Source organism: Hemitrygon akajei, chromosome 5, assembly GCF_048418815.1.
Source record: "Hemitrygon akajei chromosome 5, sHemAka1.3, whole genome shotgun sequence".
Taxonomy (NCBI): Eukaryota; Metazoa; Chordata; class Chondrichthyes; order Myliobatiformes; family Dasyatidae; genus Hemitrygon; species Hemitrygon akajei.
The window spans coordinates 53,469,147-53,491,342 of record NC_133128.1 but is presented as its reverse complement, the minus strand read 5'-3'; the positions used below and the strand labels follow the sequence as shown (position 1 = coordinate 53,491,342).

General features: G+C 38.4%; 1 protein-coding gene across 5 annotated transcripts in view; it reads left to right on the top strand.

The window, feature by feature from the left end:
* Positions 1 to 21,935, top strand: part of epha6 (eph receptor A6) — a 691,207-nt gene extending 669,272 nt beyond the window's left edge. For 4 of the 5 annotated variants that reach the window (XM_073045587.1, XM_073045586.1, XM_073045583.1 and 1 more), the window contains one exon: positions 1,831 to 3,028. In XM_073045587.1, the coding sequence (XP_072901688.1) occupies positions 1,831 to 1,945 (115 nt within the window). In that variant the 3' untranslated portion in view covers positions 1,946 to 3,028. Of the gene's footprint in view, positions 1 to 1,830; positions 3,029 to 21,590 lie in introns of those variants that run through there. The other variant, XM_073045584.1, reaches the window with a different exon arrangement.
* The last annotated feature ends 261 nt before the right edge of the window (positions 21,936 to 22,196 follow it).

The window sequence follows — 22,196 nt, the reverse complement described above, 5'->3', positions numbered from 1 at the left end:
AGTGAAAATTCACCTGTATTTGGAAGGTTCAACAGCTGGTGAGTCAGTACCCTGGCAAAAACTACACCGTGAAGTCAAAGAAACACTCCAAGCAACTCTGTGAAAAGGTTAGTGAAAAGCACAAGTCAGGAGATGGATACAAGAAAATTTCCAAGTCACTGAATATCCCTTGGAGTACAATTAAGTCAATCACCAAGAAATAGAAGGAATATAACACAGCTGTAAATTTGCCTAGACCAGGCTGTCCTCAAAAACTGAGTGACCGTGCAAGAAGGGGACTAGTGAGGGAGGCCACCAAGAGATCTGTGACAACTCTGGAGGAGTTACAAGCTTCAGTGGCTGAGATGGGAGAGACTGCACATAAAACAACTGTTGATAAAAAAAATCACATGAATTCTCAGCTGGAGTTTTCCAGAAGACATGTGGGAGACTCTGAAGTCAGCTGGAAAAAGGTTCTATGGTCTGATGAAACCAAATTTGAGCTTTTAGGCCATCAGTCCAAACGCTATGTTTGGCATAAGTTAAACACTGCACGTAATCAAAATGCAATTGAGAATTTGTGGCTGGACTTGAAAAGGGCTGTTCACTCACGATGCCCATGCAATTTGACAGAGCCTGAGCAGTTTTGTAAATAAGAATGGGGAAAAATTGCAATGCCCAGATGTGCAAAGCTGATAGAGAGCTATCCACACAGAGTCAAGGCTGTAATTGCTGCCAAAGGTGCATCTACTAAGTACTGACTTGAAGGGGGTGAATACTTATGCAATCAATTATTTTGTGTTTTATATTTGTAATTAATTTAGATCACTTTATAGAGATCTGTTTTTTTGTGGACATAGTAAATCCAAGAAACACAATAGAATCAATGAAAGACCACGCCCAACAGGGCAGATAAATAATCACTGTTCAAAAGACAACAAACTGTGCAAATACAAAAGAAAATAATAATAATAATAATAATAATAAATGAACAATAAGTATCGAGAACATGAGAACATGAGTCCTTGAAAGTGAGTCCACAGATTGTGGAAACAGCTCATTGATGGAGTGAGTGAAGTTGAGTGAAGTTATCCCCTTTAGTTCAAGAGCCTGATGGTTGAGGAGTAATTCATGACCCTAGTGGTGTGGGTCCTGATACTCCTGTACCTTCTTCCTGACGGTAGTGTTGATAAGAGAACATGGCCTGGATGGTAGAGGTCCTTAGTAATAGATGCCACTTTCCTGCAACAGTGCTCTGTGTAGATGTGCTTAATGGTGGGGAGGGCTTCACCCGTGATGGACTGAACCATATCCACTATTTTTCATTCGAGGGCATTAGTGCTTCCATACCTAGCCATGATGCATCCAGTCAATATACCCTCTATCATGCATCTGTAGAAGTTTGTCAAAGTTTTAGATGCCATGCCAAATCTTCACAAAATTCTAAGTAAAGGCTTTCTTTGTAATGGCATTTATATGTTGGACCCAGGACAGATCCTCTGAAATGATGAACCAATCATCAATTTTTATCATGGATGCTAACTAAATAGTAACCTTGTGAGCTGTAACCTTTGTTGATAGTACATGCTGGATCAAAGAAAGGTAATAATTACAGTGTCACTCTTGTTTTTTTTTAATCTCTGTTACATGCTCCCTTTATTCCAGGCTGTCGTGTATGAAAAATGTTTACGCTCATTTCCATTTTCCTCAGCTGTCAGTTGTTTCCTTCTCAGACCAGAAGGCTGAATTGTCTGCTTTCTTGGTCCTGGTTGGCAATAAGCTATTGTACTGTAAATTTCCAATCTTTAGCATATCAGCAGATCTCAGCAGCTTTGCTCTGTTTTATTCCAGTGACGTGAGAAGAATTGGTGTCACATTAATAGGACATCAGAGGCGAATAGTGAGCAGTATACAGACTTTAAGACAGCACATGTTCCACATACAGGAGAAGGGATTTCATGTGTGAATGCTCTTTGAACACCATTGAGTAATGTCTCAGCAATTTCAGTGGGAGAACATTTTATAACTACAATGCCTAGCTTTGTCTATTTCAATATGTTGACAGTTAGCATATTCTTCATTTGGAGAAGTTTTCAATATGAATCTTAATCCTCTACAAGTTTCCATCCTTTAGCTAAAACTTTACAAACCAATTACCCATATAGCTTACAAATATTGCTAATAAAGTGGAGTCTGAGACACACTTATTGCCAATTTTCTCATTGTTATTTAAAGAAGACTTCATGTGTAGATGAATACCCCCTAAAGTAATATTCTAATAGCCATGTGGCTGCAACAGTATTGATACATTTAGAATTATAGTTTGAGAAGCAATCAGTTTTCCATGTTTGTGACTGTTTAGCTGCTGCTATCAAATGTGCAATCAAAAGTTTGACTTTAATATGTTGCTCTTTTTGTAATTTATCAGTACAGATTTTAAAGGTTTGTTTTATCTTTTTGTTTTTGAAATTAACTCTTGGTATGCTAGTATATGGTCAAACTAGGGATCAACTAAACTTGAAGGAATCCAATTTAAAACTTGCTTGCACACTGAACGGGTGAAATGGAATGGATGGTGAGGCTGCACATTCAATTCATTTTTTGTTGATCTTCATACTGAGCACCATTTTTATGTTGTGGGGTTGTATGTTTGTACTGAAAATAATGAACATATAATCACTCGTTTAACATTATCACCAATCTCTTGTCTTGCAATAAAAGTAAGGATTCATCAGTCCTTAATCCCTGATCATTTTGTTGATCAGCCTGTATGGTTTTGAAATGATATCTAGATGTTCAACCATTGAGCCTTCATTTTGTAACATCAGGTGAAAATTAGACTTGTAAAATTGTTTTTCATTGCAGGAATTCACTAAAAAAGTTCTAAGGTATAATTTTAAGACCTAACTTGCTGGCAGAAGGCTGTTAGTTACAATCAGATAAGTGGTTCATCCACTGACTTTGCACGGTGTTGAAATTTAATTTGCTCTTTCAAGAAGGCAGGAAGATTATGAGCTAATTAATTTTTAATATACATAGGTTGAGCCAACAAGGGACTGAGCAAGGATATCTGACCACTAGAGGGCCAAGCTGATAGGCTTTCCTTGACTGAAAAAGGTCCAGCCAAATTCTCCCCTTAGTCATCCTTATACTTTTATCAGGCTGTGAATTTTCTCAAAATCTACTCACCACTCCAGTTTATTTGCCAATGAGCATTTCCGAAGTGCAGCTGTTGGCCTCTTGTAGCCTGACCCTCTGCATCAGCCAAAGAGACCATGCCGGGAGTTGAAATGACACTCCCAAAATGGCTATCACTCTACCCGCCCCCGCCACCACAGCAACCGAAATCCCACTTAAATATTGAAGGGTACTGTCCCCCACAGAAATTGTAGTGGTTGTTGTGAGGCAAGCTTGCTTATCTAATCATTGGCTTCAACCAGTAGCAGAGGGCAGCTACGTTCAAAGCAAGTACATCAAGCCTTGATTGGATTCAAAAACATCATGGAGGACTATTTCATATTACATGGACCTCCCAGGACTTCAAATGAATCCCTCAAATAGTTTAGTGTTGTTACAAAAAGGCTCTAAAATTGGTTTCAACTTCAGAGAAAATATGCAATTAGTAGACATATAATATGGTCATTTGATAATTATGTATTCCAACTTTATAATACCACATGCACAATTTATTCAAATACATCAATACTGACATGATTTAAATTACAAAACAAATTCCACCAATGAGGGTCTTCTGAGGGGCCGAACAAAAGAATAGCTAGATGATAAACGACACTTATCATCTTAACTTCCCTGCATCTTGATGGATTCTGTCAACGTATAGTTGTCCCATTGATGTAAAGTATGCACAATCAATGTAAAAATAAATCCAGTCTTTCTGTTGAAACTTAGCATTTGACAGGAATGAAAGTTTGATAAGGATAAATCTGAAAACTTAAAGGCTACTGGTGAAGATTTTAAACTGGACAAAAGAGCATCCACCTTAAGAACTTCACCAGTAGACTTAACAAAGAGTATAATTTCTGCTAACAAATCTATCAGTCAATAATGATTAGTCTCATGTAGCTTTTGTAGAACTAATAGCTTAAGTGGAAAGCATAATATATTGGTTTACTGGAAAGGAAAGGCTGAGCATGCAGAAAAAAAAAGCAGAAAATGACAGAAATACACAGCACTTTAATCAACATTGATCAAGAAAAAAATTTGGCCTTTCATCAGGGTGTCCTCATTTGCAGGCCCACCTTTCAACCAATGACAGATTTTGTTTTGAGCGTTTAATAGATTCTAGTTAAAAACAAACTAAATATAATAACTGCAAAATAAAATGATTTGCACTGAAACAAAATTAAATTTGTGCTTGATAAGTTGATAAATGATTTTGACAACAGAGAAAGGAACTGTCCCTTGCTCCAAGTAACTGTAATTTTGCAGCTAACACAGTGTAGAGCTTATTTTTATATGGTGAGTTATGACAGTTTTCTATTTCAGACAGCTCGTACCATTATTTAATAAATTTTTGAACAGATGCTGTCCAAGGCATTCAACTTTTAACACCCAGTTCTCAGTTGGATATAAACCCACCCAATTAAATGTAGCCATTGAACATTTGGTATTTTCAGGAAGTGATATTAAATGCCGAGTGTCGATTTCCTAAGTAACAAATGAAAGAGTTGGGAAATACTAGCTTCCAGTTTAAGCACTAGCAACTAATGTTGCTCCTGCTGCTGCCACCCTTTGGAGAGCAAGGGTATAATAAATATCAAAATTGATGCAGGTGTATATTTCTTCTAGTAAGTACGATCAGTGAATTTCTGATAGGAATTCTTCAGAATTACATAAATTGGAATATACAAACCTTTGAAATCAGCAAAATCTTTTTGTTCAAAATTTCTCCCTGGCCATATTGTTTCTTAGCCTTTTTTTAATAATTCTAAATTATTTATTTGGTTTTTGAGTAATGCATTTGACTCGTTTCTTTTTTAACTGTTTCAGGGTTCAGCAATAAATATTAATATAGAATTTTTATATTATTTAATTATTTTTTGAAATCTAGTCACTAAATTCCTACTTTCTCATATTAATGCTGTCTGTGTGTCTCTTAAGAGTTGAGAAGCTTTTAATGTAGTTTGCGAGGGCACAGTGACCTCAGGGCTCTGACATCCAGTGCTATCAATATTGAGCTTGAAGCTTCTCCCTGGGTCTATGTATCTCCCCCCCCCCCCCCCCCCCCCGAGTACTTCAGTTTCTCCTTGTATCCCAGAAACTTGCTGACAGTTTCGCACTGCAAGTTTCCCTAGTGTGAGAGAAAAATTGATGGTGCGAGGGGGACATTATTACAGGAGTGGGATCCTCCAAGTAGAGGCTTTACAATACCCTGTGCGAATGCCAGAAGGCTTCCCTGCTATGGTGTTCCAATCTTTTTCTATATAGAGAATGTACATTTGCCTTCCTAATTGTTTAGAGTAGCTGGATTCCAACTTCCTGTGATGTTTGAGAGCACCTAAATTATAATGATAAATATTACTAGTTAATAATTTAAAAGACTTTACAGGATATTTTATTCTTCCTATTAACCAAAGAAACTCAATTGCCTATATTATTCTCCACCTATTGTTTTCTTCTCCACCCATGTAATCTTCTATATCTTTGCATAGTTTCCCACCCGGCTTTGCATGATCACCAAGCTTAGGTACATTACAATCTGCTCCTTCCCTCTATCATTCACTGGATCATATGTACCAAAAGTCCAGGCACTGATCCTTGTGGCTGCCGCTGGTAACAGCCTGTCAGCCTGAAAATGGCCACTTTGCTTCCACTTTTTAAATGTCTTTACTTTAACCTATGTTGTATCCATCTTAATAAATCCCATGAGCTCCTATCCAATACAACAGCCTTTGACATGGAACATTAACTTTTGAAAATCTGAGTATGTTATTTGTGCTTTATCTACCCTCTTAATATGTAAGCAATAATCTCCTAATAAATCTGCCAAGTAGAATCTTCATTTGATTCTTCTTTGTCAGGTAATATGTTTCTAAGATAGCATTATCATTTCAATAATAATAAACTCCACTGATTTCTGATAACTGCTGCCAGGTTATATATCTATCTATCTATCTATCTATCTATCTATCTATCTATCTATCTCTCTCTCTCTCTCTCTCTCTCTCTCTCTCTCTCCCCCTCTCCCTCTCCCTCTCTCTCTCTCTCTCTCTCTCTCTCTCTCTCTCTCTCTCTCTTTCTTTCTCTCTTTCTCCCTCCCTCTCTCTCTCTCCATATGAATGGTAATGTTACATTTGCTCTTTTGTAACCTAGCATGAGATTTGTGGAGTGTTGCGAATTTGAAGAAATCACAATCAAAGTAGTCATCCTATTTCTGCACCTTCCATTTTTAGGATGTAGGCCATGAAGCTCAGAGAACTGGTAGTTTTCAAATCCATTAATGGCTCCATTACCTCTTATTTACTACTTTACTTTAAGTTATTCATGTCTGTTTGTCCCTTGATTCTCTTTTTTAACTGGAATGTTTTCTATGTTCTCTACTGTGAAGACACAAAATACTTATTTAATACCTCTTTTCATTTCTTTTTTCCCCCACCACAGCTTGTCCTGACCCAGCCACTGGGAGAACTATTCTTATCTTCATTCCTCTTCTTTTTAATTTGCTTAGTGAAATTCTGTAATCCATTTATGTATGTCCTGCTGGTGCAATTTCTCAAGACATCATTGGCATGGAAACAGGCTTTTTAGCCCATCTACTCTAGGCCAACCATCTGATAATTATTTGTACTCTTTCTGCATCTGCCCCATCTTATCCTTCCTGTATACCCTCTAATTCTTCTCCTGCCCCTAGATTCGACCACTTAGCAACCAACCCACATAAAGCTAGGATTAGGAGGAGCACTTAGAGGACACGGTGAGAATGTGAACATTCCACACAGACAGAACCAGAGATCAGCATCATAGCTGAGTCATTGTGGAGCTCGGGAACTGTGAGGCTGCAGCTCTACAAGAGGCATGACTGCACCTCTTCTTTTCCTTTTGTTTAGGAGTGTCATCATCCTTTGCTGCTTGTTTCAGAAACCCTCAAAATGCTTAGACTTGCTGCTGTCCTTTGCGGTATTAGACAGGATCACATTAAAGGCCATCGATTCCAACACCCATCACACATTCACTCCCACCCTTCTTCCCTGGCCCTATCTTCAGTGGGGTAGATTTCACCACTGATTCTTCATAAAAACACTGGCTCTATGTGAGCACAATCTGCCCATTATATCCTAATCCCTATTATTTTAAGCTAATCATATCCATAGACTTACTTAGCCATTGGTGGGAGACCTTTTCCATCAATGGAATCTTCTTTTTGTTAGATCACTTACGGCATGCTTCATTCATGATGGAACCAGCAAAGTTTCAGTCTTTCTAATACTTACAGGGCAATTGGTTTTATATTGATATTTATATGATGCATGGATGGCACTTAATTTAAAATCATATGACCCATTTTAAAATCTGTATTAAGTTGTATGTCACATTTTTATTAAGTGAGCTCTGTTCTGGTTTCAGGCAATTATAGTATATTTATTTCTTGTTAATATCCTGGTCCCCCCCACCCCAGCATCCTCACCACACACATCCCTCAGAGTCTCTGACCTTCATTGAAGTAGATGGTAGATTTACAGGCACTTTCAGCTTTTCAGTGTGGTAAATTATCAGCTGTACTTTCCAAGAAAGGAGTATAGATCAGCTGGTAGATCCCATCAGACTGCAAACCTGAGCATGCCTCACTCTTCTCTGAATAGCCTTTACATACTTTCCTGTTGCTTGACACTTTCACTTTAATAAAATGATTTAAAATAAAATGTAACCATAAAGCCACTGAAAGGAAACCGAAGTAAGTGTAATTATTGCATGAATTAAAAAGAGGAGGCAAAATACTTTTGATATGAAGGATCTGATAGAAGTAAAGCAAATGATAAGAAGTTTCCAAACCCTTTATTTGTTATCCTAACAGTTTTTTTTTAATCTCTTAATTCATTTTAGAAACTGGGTGCCAACTGCAAGGCAGTATTTATTGCCCGTTCCTTTTTGTCCTTTTTGAACCAATTTCTTCATTCACCAAATTCCTTCCAACAAAGATCCTCCCACAGTAACAATGAAGGACAGGACTTCTATATTACAATGTAATACTCTTTCAGACACACTTCAGTCCATAGTGATTGTCTGAAGTGATTCTTACTTTTCTTCCTCCAAAGTAGTTGAGGAGCAATTTACCTTAATCCTGTCGACTGAGTTCCAGTTTAATTTGTGCGTGTAACTGGAGGTAATCCTTAGTGGGAGAAATGGGAGATCACATGCTGAATGAATACAGATAACATTTACGTGCCTGGAGCACTCACCTTCATAGTAGCTTGAAAAGAACTGGCTGCTCATATCTCAACAGTAAACAATTTGTGAATGTCAAAGGCCTGCATAGCAGTGAGGAAATAATTGTTCTTAATTATGTGCACATTTATGTATACTTTACATTACAATTAATTAACTAAGAAAGCAATAGTAATTTGTCAATAATGTAAGGCAGCATATGGCATAGAGGTTATCAAAATGCTTTACAGTGCTAGCGATCAGAAGATGAGGGTCCAATTCCCACCGCTGTCTTAAGGAGTTTGTACAGTACATTCTTCCTGTGATACGTGGGGTTCTTCCAGGTATTCTGGATTCCTCCCACATTCCAAAGACGTACAGGGTACAGGTTAGCGTTAGTAAGTTGTGGGCATGCTATGCTAGCGCCAGAAGCATGATGGCACGTGCAAAACTGCCCCAGCACAGTCGGTCTGTGTTGGTCAGCGACTCAAATGTCTCATTTCACTGAATATTTTGATCTTTCAATGTACATGTGACAAATAAAGCTAATCTTAAGTTTTTATGTGAAGTAAGACAGTATGCTCTAAGGACAACCATGCTCATCAAAAGGATTGATATTTTCCCTTTTATTCTTCAAGTTAGCAATGTCCAGTGGCACACTAATCTTTGATTGATATTTTCAGGCTTTTCTGTGCTGGCTACAGAAGTGATCCCAAGTGTCCAATCTTATGACATTTTATTACCTTCTCAGTCACTTCTACAATTTTTAGAGCAGCAATTTACAGCTTGCCGTCAGTGGCAGCCAGCCACTAATGTAAATGTTGCACAAATATTTGTCAGGCTTCTGTGATTTCTAAAATTGTAGGTTGATCTCTAGTCAACACAGAAATCTTTTCCAAATGTTAACCAAAACAATGCACTTTGTGGACCATCTGCATTTATTCATTAAACAATTCTCAATTAATGTAAATTTTGCACAATGTACCAGCATGCCAAGAGTTAATAGTAATTAGAGTTTCAGCTCTCTAAAGCTGGGAGTGGACAGATAGAATTGTGTTGTCTGAATCTAAATAATTTACTCACACAGAATATGCTGTATGGCAAATATCTGCTGAACAATGATGTAAAGAGATTTTGTACAAAGTACAAGTTACTTATTGCTGTATTTTATTTTTCTATTATTTCTTATTGAAGCATTGAAAGTGTTACAGATTAAAATAGCTCATTTATTAAACTATTTATTAGCAAATTTAAAAAACTGTCCTCTTGTCATTTGGATATCTTGTGTAATAATTATTGCTAATAAAAATGGTTTACCTATATCATCGGCTTTATTAGCAAAGAAAACTCATTAATAATGTTTCGTGTACTTAAAAAATGACATCCATGGATATAGTTTATTGAAGTTTATATTCAATAAACATCAATCACTAACGTGACACCCTACTGCAAGCCTTTGGAAATCTAAATAAATTCCATCTTTATCCCTTACTCTTTCCATGAGCACTTCAAATAATTCAATCAGTTTGATCAAGCTAGATTTTTATTTTTGAAATCCATCCTAACAATTCATTGTCATGTTATAGACAATTGACAATAGGTGCAGAAGTAGACCATTCAGCCCTTCGAGCCTGCACCGCCATTCTGAGATCATGGCTGATCATCTACTATCAATACCCGGCTCCTGCCTTGTCCCCATATCCCTTGATTCCCCTATCCATAAGATACCTATCTAGCTCCTTGAAAGCATCCAGAGAATTGGCCTCCACTGCCTTCTGAGGCAGTGCATTCCACACCCCTACAACTCTCTGGGAGAAGAAGCTTTTCCTTAACTCTGTCCTAAATGACCTACTCCTTATTCTTAAACCATGCTCTCTGGTACTGGACTCTCCCAGCATCTGGAACATATTTCCTGCTTCTGTCTTGTCCAATCCCTTAATAATCTTATTTGATGCAATCAGATCCCCTCTCAATCTCCTTAATTCCAGCGTGTACAAGCCCAGTCTCTCTAACCTCTCTGCGTAAGACAGTCCGGACATCCCAGGAATTAACCTTGTGAATCTACGCTGCACTTCCTCTACAGCCAGGATGTCCTTCCTTAACCCTGGAGACCAAAACTGTACACAATATTCCAGGTGTGGTCTCACCAGGGCCCTGTACAAATGCAAAAGGATTTCCTTGCTCTTGTACTCAATTCCCTTTGTAATAAAGGCCAACATTCCATTAGCCTTCTTCACTGCCTGCTGCACTTGCTCATTCACCTTCAGTGACTGATGAACAAGGACTCCTAGATCTCTTTGTATTTCTCCCTTACCTAACTCTACACCGTTCAGATAATAATCTGCCTTCCTTTTCTTACTCCCAAAGTGGATAACCTCCCACTTATTCACATTAAACGTCATCTGCCAAGTATCTGCCCACTCACCCAGCCTATCCAAGTCACCCTGAATTCTCCTAACATCCTCATCACATGTTCTCTGCTTTGCAGATGTATTTCATGTTTTTCCTTTTGATAAAGATACTGAAGCCTTTGTATTTATATTCTCCTAGACCAACATCCCTGTTGGAAAATTATTACTCTTAGAGCTAGAGCTCAGAACATAAAACAGCACAACACAGGAACACGCCCAATCTCAAACAAGAGAAACTACAGATGCTAGAAATCCAAGCAACACACACAAAATGCTGGAGGAACTCAGCAGGCCAGGCAGCATCTATGGAGAAGAATCAACAATCGCTGTTTCAGGCCAAGACCCTTTATCAGGACCTCATCATCCTGATGAAGGGTCTGGGCCCAAAATATCAACTGTTTACTCTTTTCTGTAGATGTTGCCTGGCCTGCTGAGTCCCTCCAGCATTGTGTGTGTGTTGACAGAAACAAAGCCTTTGGCCTACATCATTGTGCTGAATGAATTAAATTTGTAATCAAATGGCCAACTAAACTAATCCCTTCTGCCCACACAATATACATATCCCTCCATTTCCCTCACATTCATGTGCCTATCTAAACATCTCTTTAAAATCCCTAATATATCTGCCTCTGCCTCTACCACCACCATGGGAAGGGCATTCCAGGCACCCACCACTCTCTGTGTAAATTACCTGCCCCTAACATCTCCTTTGAACACCCCCTCTCACCTTAAATGCATGCCCTTTGATATTAGCAATTTCAAAGCTGGGAAAAAGATACTGTTTACTCTCTCAATGCCCTTATAACTTCATAAATCTCTTTCAGATGCATCGTCTTCCTCTGTAGCTCCAGATAAAACAACCAAAGTTTCCCTGGATTAGAGGGCACATGCCCACCAAAGCCTCGATATCTTTCTTATAATGGGGCGACCACAACTGTATAAACCAGAGAACAGCTGACAGCAGAGGGTTAGTTCCACTTTCAGGTGCACTCTTTCTCAGGATTTACACTAGATGGTAGGTATAGGAAATAGGTCACATCAAATACCTAGTTGAAGGAAAATGTAATGCAAAAATAGTGCAAAAGTAGTAAGAATGTTACATTTTTACTGAGAGCCAGATCTCACTGGGACTGCATATGCACATTTGCCTCAGAATCATTGAGTCATTGAGCAAAACAGCAGGAATACAGGCCCTTCCTTTAGCCAAATGAGTTCACACCAAACATGTTCACTGAAATAGTCCCAATCACCTTTATTTGGCCCATAGCCCTCCATGTACCTATCCAAGTGCCTCTTAAATGATACTGTTGTACCTACCTCAAACACTTCCTCTGGCAGCTCATTCCATATCTTCACCACCCTCCACCCCTCAGGAGTTGCCCCCCAGCTTTCTTTTAAATCTTTCCCCTCTTACTCTAAATTTACCCCCCTCCTAGTTTTGTACTCCTTTACCCTGGGTTAAGGACTGTTAACAATCTACCTCTGGGTTTGCTGAATGTTAGTGATGAGTGGTCTAATACTATATTAGGCTGCCTTGATTTTTTTTCAGAATTTTCTTTTTTAGTAACTGACTTAATCACACTTAATGACTTAAGCCTCATCTGTTTCATAATGACAGACAACAGAGATACCAAAAGGTGAATATTCAGGAAAGCTCTTGTCACACATGGACTTACTTGAAACATTGTCAACAATGGCTGTACCTTTTGACCATCCACTTCATCTATGTCTCTCATAATTTCAAACACTTCTATAAGGCTGCTCCTCATTCTCCTGTGATCCAAGGAATAAAAACCTAGTCTGGCTGTCCTCTTCCTACAACTGTAGATTCGGCAACATCACCTAATTTTTTTCTGCACTCTTGCTCGTCTCGATTGGATGAAGAGAACCATGCTTCTGTATTTCCTCACAATGTAGAAGGAGTCCATCCAGCACCTTCAGAAAGAAAAAAAATTAAAAACACACAGACATAATTAAAAAGACTAAGCTAAAACCTAGAAAGCAAATAAACTTACCTTCTCTTTTGCCGATTAATCCACAGCACTGAAATCTCAACTTGGGTCTCAAATACTATGCTAGATCCAAATTTGTGCAGGCAGTTCTGTAGGTAATTCTTGGGTTTTCCAGTAAGATTGGCCTTTATCATTAGATTCCACTGGAGTACAGTGGTGGAGTGTAGAGACAGATACGCTGCTATCTATCACTCAGCAAATGCCAGACTCACAGTCTGTGTAAGTGCAAGACTTACTTCCATTTGAATTGTTGAATACTCACAATTTGTAAGGCACAAGCAGCAATATTTGACCTAATAATACCTTTCACAATGTCTGGGTGTGGTTTGTTACCAACTTTAGAACATGTTCACTACTGTAATGCTGAGAAATAGACTAACTGTGCGCAGAAAGATTAATAAAAAGCCTACTTCACTGATGCATGAGGAACGAGCGTTGGTTAGGACACTAAAGAACTCTACCTTTCATCTTCAAGTATTGCACTTGGATTTTAAATGTTGACAAGACAGTGTCCCGATTTAACCATTCATCCAAAAGATATATCATTTGCTCAGTACTGATATCCCAGATGAGGTCATGCTTTAGGTCTTCAATATGGGTGTTGAATTCACAACCGTCTGACTGCAAGGTGAGAACCAATTGATAGTTCGTCATTGTAAACCAGCTATCTTACGACACAGTGAATAGTGGTTTCCTGTGAGTGAACAGGCTCCTGTCACATTTTGTTATGACTTATCGGAAGTGGTAAGTGGAGTTTGGGAAAAGAACAGATTGACTGGCTGACCAAATCTGTTCCATGGCTCTATAATTACACTGTCAGACTAGCTGATGTTTTCCATTTTCCCATTTATCTTTTGAAAATGTCTTGAAACATGAAGTTTTTGGGCAGTTGTCACTTTTACAAGAGTAGCAAATGTTATTGAAAATCTTGGAAGTTATTCAGACTGACTTTGATTTGCTAAAAACCCTCAATGGGAGAAATAGTATCAACAGCTCTTTAATTGCCAAACCGATTTTATAACCGTTTTATTAGTTCATTCATTTTCTTTTTCTTAATGTTTACAAAATGCAAGTGGACAAATCTGTCACAATTTTGAAACCTAGAGTTCCATGCCCAATCTGTGATCCTTTAGAGAAGTGAACTGTTCAAGGTTACACGTTATGTCTAAATATTCAAATTAAGACTTTGCATAATATTATTTGTTTTCTACCAACTAATAAAATTATTCTCTGCATTTTAGTGCACAGTACTTAATCTCTACATTAGAATGACATAGAATAGAATTTAATATCAGAGACTTAAACATTTGTTTAAAAGTATTACAAGTAATTTTATACTCTTATGATCTGTTGCTGTTTATAGAACCATTTAATTTGTTCATTGTACACAATCCTGTTCAAATCCCATAGAAGGAATTAGGAAAATTAATTTGTGTTATTTGCATTCCTATTAAAAATAAATTTTGATGCTATGACCCAGGCCCAACACTTTTATTTATGGTTGAGTAAGCATACTAAAATGATCCAAGCAAGCTGTATCTTATTAAAATACTATTTTGTGCCAGTCCATCAGTCTACCTCCAATGCAAACACGAATGTATTCACACACAAGTAAAGAGTTTAAAATGGCTTGGGTGATTTGGACTCTGGTGCAACCATGCATCAAATTAATATTAAATTGACTATAAATGCATATGGTGTGAGCTAACACCATCTGTGTTACATTTGGTTCCACCAGGAAAGATCAAAATAGCGCTCAGTGCTATTCTATGGGATGCCTTTTGTTCAGTCCATGACTCTACCACGGATTTATTGTGCATCTGGGTTCTTAAACGGTCAGTGTTCTTTTTGCATAATTCACAACTGCAGGATTAGAGGAAAAATCTTTGGGTTTTTCTAAATGGAAGGAAGGAGCTCAGAAAATAATATAGCATGTTCTGTTGAGGTATTCCCATATTTTAAAGGAGGATAAAGCAGGCTTCAAAGTTATTTATCATTATTATTTTATGTTTACTCTTCCTGGTATGTAAAGCCTTAATGATGCTTCTCAGCTGTGATTTGTTTGGAGTGAATGGTAGATATGTGACTTTTCCCATCCCACACAAGAACACAGTCAAAAAATACCTCCAAAGACTTCAGTATGTATCGGCTTGGAGATACAGCAGTACATATCATCTGTTCACATACTGATGATTGATGAGTGGTGTGGAGTTCACCAGAGGCCCAGGTTACCAACCTCAGTCAAGAGTTCAACATGCCAGTTGGTAGTGAGACTACATTGCATATTGTACAATCTGTGGGTCACCATGGGTCAATCAAGTCCACATACACACTGAGGGCAAAAGAAGTTCAGCCCTCTCTTCTACAAAACAGTCGATGGTGAGGCAGATAGATCTCTATTAAACAATGTTAAGGAGTCAGGTAAATCCCATTTGATACAGGATCAAGTCAAATGAGCTAAATGATCCATTGTTGTTCTCAGGTTTCCCCACTCCAGTCCATGTCAAATGTTCCGTATAACTTAGCCTTTTGCCTTCATGGTCTCCTTTCACAGAGTGGGTTAAGTTATCCAGAATCTACTCATTTTTCTAATTTCTATTTGCTAAATGTAAAACACTTCTCAGTGTCAAAAGTAAATAGGGAATAAACTTCTCTTTATCCAGTTAAAAGGGGAATGAACTTAAAAATATGCTGTCAGGAAAAAAAATGTACAAATTATTCAGCCACGCATAGACAAAAGCCTCTGTCCGAGGATGCATTTGGGGGAGTGATTCTTAAGATTAGCTTGGTGTTTGGATGTCTGATTTTGAGTCTTCATAATTTAGTCAGTTGGAAAATTTTGTGTCACTTTGAATAATGATGCAAAGTAAACCTTAATAACTCAAAAAATGCTAAAGCTATTAAGAGTTGTTATCTTGCACCAGCATCTTGTAAATGGTTGTTGTGTGCTAACGTTCTGTATCATGTGATACTGAGGCTTGAGGCTTGCTAAGTGCTGAATACATAGAGTGCTTGATAAATCAGTCAACAAGCATCTGTAGCTCTGACAGCCTGTGCACCCAGCTTACACCAGGCTCATTACGGCACTATATTTTATTCAGATTAGAGAACTGCACCCATAATTCATGTGGTGCATCAGAGCAGCAGGCCAAGCTCGGAGTGCCCTGAAGAAGAAAGCACCCCGAGGAAGCTTTGCTCAGAGTTTCATGGCCTTTAGGTTTCAAGGCAGTGGCTTGCTACTAAGAACTATTTGTTTTACTTGCAGCAGTTTCTGAGATTCTTTAGTGTTCTGTTGTCATGTGAATAGATTTATCTGCTTGCATGCTATATGACAATTCAGCTTACAGATAGCCTCAAGCTGGACTGCATCTGGCTCTGCACCTTTCCAAGTATTTCACAATTTTCATGCTATTCTCCTTTGTGATGAGCAATTGTTCTTTGCAACTCCACAACACTGAGTTTAATTACCTTGCTAAAGCTGCACACAATATCCAGTGCAATGCCACCTTGGTCACATTATTTCCCCATTTAATCTCATTCCAGGACCACAGGGCAGAACCTACACTCAGTGAGATCTGTCCTTTCATGAAAGGTGAGTTGAAAGAACCCAAAGGATTAGTGGGCATTTAAACATTCCAAAATGTTCCAATTCCAATCTACAATTCCAAGAGGAAGTGAAGATCCTTTTAGTTAACTTTCCCTCCCTGCCTCAACCTTCCAATTGGATCTAAGATAGGAAATTTCCTTCTCTTCCTTATTTATTATAAAAAGGAACTGGGCAGACTCCTAACTGATGTCAAATATTTATTTCCCTCTGTCTGTAGACCTCACATTCTCATTTCCTTTCTCTTCTCAATCCATTTCATTTTAAATTCAAGTCTTAATTAGTTATCCTACTTACTTTCTCATTTACACCATATATCTCTTTCTTATTTTCTTCCTTCCATCCATGTATTAGTTTTCCTTAACTTTCAATTTATTCATTCTCATGATTACTTTCTCTGAGAATAATGAGATAGCTTCTTATTTATCCACACAATGACTTAATCCTGTACCGAGTTATCACAATATCCTTATTCTCTGAGGTTGTTAAGTTTATAACAGCTAATTAATCTCATGATATTACTAATATTTTTGCTGCTTTCAGATTGAATTCATATCTTCCTCTGTAGAAAAACAAAAGCAATGAGAACGTCTGTATACCTCAACTAAGAGACCAGTTCAAGTACACCAGAAAAGTTATTTACAGAAAAAGTACAATCACTGACCTATTTCATTTAAAATGGTATTCAGGTGCTTAAAGGCTATGGGCAATATAAATCTAAAGGTTTTAACTTTCTGAACCTTCTGATTAAATGTCTTTTTACAATCCCTAATCTGTGCGATCTTCTCAGTTCTACACCAAGTAAATCATTATGGGTGTGTTCCATCTTACATGTTGTTTCTTTTCCTAGTGTGGTAACTAATGCAATATTCCAGGTACCGTATATATTTATAAAGCACCTGAGATGCTCCGAGTCTAACAGGCAGCACACTTATCACATTGCTTCGATTGTTAAGCCGCTGTACACCTTTCAGGCTGGTATACATTCAATCAACTGGCAGCAGTGAAAGCAAACAACCATTCATTATCTTTGATCTAGTTGTTGGGATTCTATCTGCACTTTTGTTCAATTTCAATCAACACGCGAGCTCTCGAAAAGCAATTTTTGAGATTCACATTAGAGCGTATTCAGGGATTACTGACAGAGCATCTCTGCAATCCTCTAACAGGGTAATGAATCAGTGAATCATTTTTATTTCAAAACTAGTCAGTGCCTTGCCTCATTCAGCTGGACAGAAGATTTCACTTTAATATAGCTGAATGTGGTTTGAAACTCTAAAGTCACGAAAACCATTGTTCTTCTTGAGATGGATTCGGAGAGGTGGGGCTGGGGTGCTGGGTGGGGCAGACAGTGTTCCATCAATATCTGAACTTGCCCACTGTGTAATTATGCTTGCAGCAGCACCGTGGGGATCCTTACTACTATGAGAGGCTTGTAATGATTCTGCTTGTAATGATGTTGCTCTATTGCATTGATATAAATAGATGAGAACATTACATCCTGGAGCCATTATAATTACTCTGAAGACAAGGTTTAAATTAAGCTACACTGAACTATCCTAACCAATACTTCCTTTCACATCTTGATGACTGCTCTGCACACGGAAAGATGTGATATGCTCAGGGAGAAATTTATTCTGTGCAGTCATATTGGGAAAAGGCATCAATATATCCTTGCTAGATTTTTTAAGAATAAGTATTCAAACCCTTGATACTTACTGCGTCCAAATTTCCAAAGAGGTGGTGAGGTCAGGAATTTGGGTCATGGCACCATGGAATTTTAACTCGAGAGCAAAAATGCTTTTTTGTATTGATTGATTTGCTACCAGGAAGTCAGCCTAATCGTTAGGTGAGCACAGTGCGAGATGGGTAGCCTTCCCACTTTCTGCACTGGAATTCATGAGGTGATTGTCCACAGTGGGAGTAGAAGGTTCCAATGCTGAACATGAGATCGTGGAGAGCATAGGTGAGTTCGTGATTCCAAGAAGGTCAGAGATTACAAGGAAAATCAGAATAAAGGAAGGGTTCTGGCTGCAGACCAGCTTGAAACCTGACGGAAAATGATTCTTCTCATTGCCAACATGGTGTTAAGAAAGTACTAATAAACACAAGAGATTCTGCCACTGTTGGAAATTGGGACAAACACATAAAAAACACTGGAGGAATTCAGCCATGTAGGCATCGACTATGGATGAAGGGTTTCAGCCCGAAACCTTGTCTGTATGTTCCTCTCCATTGATGCTGCCTGAACTGCTGAGTTCTTCCAGCATTTTGTGCAAGTGTTGTTGACAAAGCATTTACTTCTCTCGTGCAGCAGCCCTTATTGATTTTCAGCTACCGTGGAAAACTGGGAGAGTGAGAGAGAATAGCTGGGGTCTGCAACCTCATTTGAATATGTAATTGAACAACCTATTTCTTGGAAATGAGTCTGTGATCCCCACAAATTCCATTTCCATTTAAAATGAAAGTAGCAGTTTGAGAGAGTTAGGTTAGGTTTGGGACTGTTGAAATTTAACATTCCTTCTGACCTACATCTGCTGGATTTTCCCAGGACAAGTTTAGAATAATTGATAATCTAAAATTTCCAATGGGCCAAAACACTAAAGGTTAATTTCCAAAATGTTTTCTCAGCTGTAAAGTATGGCACTTTTCAAAAACTAGCATTTTTTTTACCTTACTAAATCTCTTGAACACAGGATTTCAAAATTAGACCCATTGCGTCTGAAGTTTATGATAAACTGAGGGCACTTCCATTGCTTGAAGTCTCTGAAGGATAAAATCATTACTTCAGAAGAAATTAAAGCAACTAATTCATCCATAAAGCTAAAGCTGAACATGTTATGGAAACATTGCTAATTACAAACATTCAATCTAATCAATGCTCTGCCTATCCATAATGCAGATAACTTGTCATTTATCTAAATAATCTAATTATAAATTAATTTTACCACTTTATATCAATTCAGTCACTGATCACTGTTAATGTATCATTAGCAATCCAGTTAATGATAAATTACTATGATATTACTAAATCACGATAACCACTATTATTTATTTTAATCATGGAGTCAGAGTTATGCACAGAAGCAGGATCTGTGGCCCCATCTTTACAAATCAAAATGCCTTCCTGATCTGGTCCCATTTGCCTGCATTTGGCCCATGTCCCTCTAAATCTTTCCTAGCTACTAATTTGTCCAAACATCTTTTAACTGTTAAGATTACACCCATCTCTCTCCTATTCTCTGCCCAATTACTCATTTGAACTTTATATGTTTATAGAATTTCTTCAAGTTCAAGTATGCGTGCAGTCCAACTTGTCATTCCGCCAATCAAACTCTGGATGCAGCCCCCAACCAGCAGGGATGCTAAGCTACATCGATTCTGGCTTCTCCTCTCCTAGACTGCTGCAACAGGAAAGTCCACAGCTTGAGGCCTTGCTACAACAGCTCACCCACCCATCTGTCTCATCAAAAAATAAGGGAAACGAGCTTGCAGCATTTTACATTACCAATGTCCAATAGAAACGTCCAAGACATTACTCGCTGTTAGACTGCATACCACCCTCACACACTGACTCTGAGGCCTTCCTGTGGCAGGCAGTAATATGGTCCACACCAAGTCAGCTCCGGCATCTCCTCCGACAATGGGCAGCTCAGTGAAGCAGTAGACCTGCAATACTTGAAGTTTTTAATGTCCAGCATTGTCTTCCAATCATAAAAAAAGACAGTTAAAAAAGACAAAACCACATTTGGTTGGCCCCGAAGAGGCCACTGCGTCTAAGTGTGCTGCCATCTTACCAGAAATCCTAGGGTTTATCTGCCAAGGATACCTTATGCCCCTTCTGGTCTTTCAGATTTTTTTAAAGTACAGTATACTCTTAGATCCCTTCTGTTATTCAAGGGAGTAGCTTGATGCCAGGTACTTAATTATGCTTCTTTTGTTTCTAAACAGTGCCTCAATATCTCTCAGCACACAAAGTTACCTAATCCATTCATCATTACTCTTCACTCTAGCAGGAACATGTTGACTCAGAACTGTCCCTCCTCACTCTTAGAAAATTCCCACTTTCCATACATCCATTAACAGCTTCTTCTAAACAACAGTTCCTGTCTAATGGCATCAAAATTAACTGAGAACCATCCTGCAATAGCTATTTTACAATGCGATTATGATCATAAGTTCCAATGCGCTTCTTCACTGACACTTCCATGCACAACATAATTTCCCAAAAAAAGATCAAATGCTACCGCTCTCTAGTAGAATCATTTAGATATTGCTTGGGGAAACTTTTCTGGGGACACCTCACAAATTCTGTGCCATCTAATTCATTGGTACCATGACAGCTCCTGTCAATATTAGGAAATTCAAATCAGCTTCTATTACAACCCTATTTACCCTCAGATATTTGTTCTTATATTTCTATTTGACTCAGGAATATCCTCTCTAAATATTACCATGCTCTTCTCCTAATCAAAACCACAACTCACCTTTCCTCTTAGCTCCTCTATTATGACAGTAGCATATGCATTCACAGCATTCAGCTGCCAGTCTGGCCCATTCTTCAAACATATACTTGTCATAGCAATAATATCACAATCCCATGTGCCTATCCATGCCCGGAGCTCACCTGCCTTACCTGTCAGGCTTATTGCATTAACATTAATGCAATCACAAGGAAGGCATGCCAGCAGCTCCACTTCATTAAGAGTTTGAGGAGATTTGGTATGTACAAATGTCTATAGGTGTATGGTGGAGAACAATCTGACTGGTTGCATCACAGCCTACTACAGAGGTTCCATGCATAGGATTGCTAGAGTTGTAGACGTACCCATCTCCTTCATAGTTGCAATCCTCCCTGCCATTTAGGACATCTTCAGGAGGCAGTGCCTCAAGATTGTGGCACCATCATTAAGGACCCTCACCATCCAGGACATGTTCTCGTCTCATTGCTGCCACTGGGAAGGAGGTACAGGAGCCTGAAGACCCACATTCAATGACTCAGAAGCAGTTTCTTCCCTACTGCCATCAGGGTGCTGAATGGTTTCTCACTCCATGAACTTCACTTCATTTTACTTTTACATCATTTATTTATTTTGTAATTTAAAGTAATTTTATGCCTTGCACAACACTGCAGCCGGAAAACGTCAGATATCTCATAGATATATCTTAATTAATTAATCTGTTTATTGATTTATTTTTTAGAGATACAGCACGAAATAGGCCCTTCTGGACCCTGAAGTCGCACCACCCAGCAACCCCCGGCAACCTTGATTTAATCTTAATGTAATCACGGGACAATTTACAATGACCGATTAACCTACACAGTACGTCTCTGACAGTGGGAGGAAATGGGACGACCCGGAGAAAACCCACTATTCCATGGAGGGGACGTACAGAGACTCTTTACAGAGGATGCCAAGATTGAACTCTGAACCTCGACACCCCAAGCTATAATAGTGTCATGCTAACCACTATGCCACCATGCCACGGGTAATGGAAGGTTGGAAGTATAAAAGTTACCATAAACTTACCAATACAAAGCAGATTGGTTGGATAAATTTAGACATTAACTAGGCTTTTAAACGTAAAGAGGATGACAAATTCCAATAGGGTCTGATTGAACTATTAAAATATAGTTAAGATTTCATCTAGTGCCATAAAGGATCCTCTTCCCCAAGAGATCAAAAATTATATTCAATATTTCCTTTTAGTAAAACTAAACATGTTTCAGTGCATATCTTCATTGGAGTTAAAGCTAAAGTATTTCTCATGGATATGTTGGGCTGAAATCTTCAATAGTGAATGACC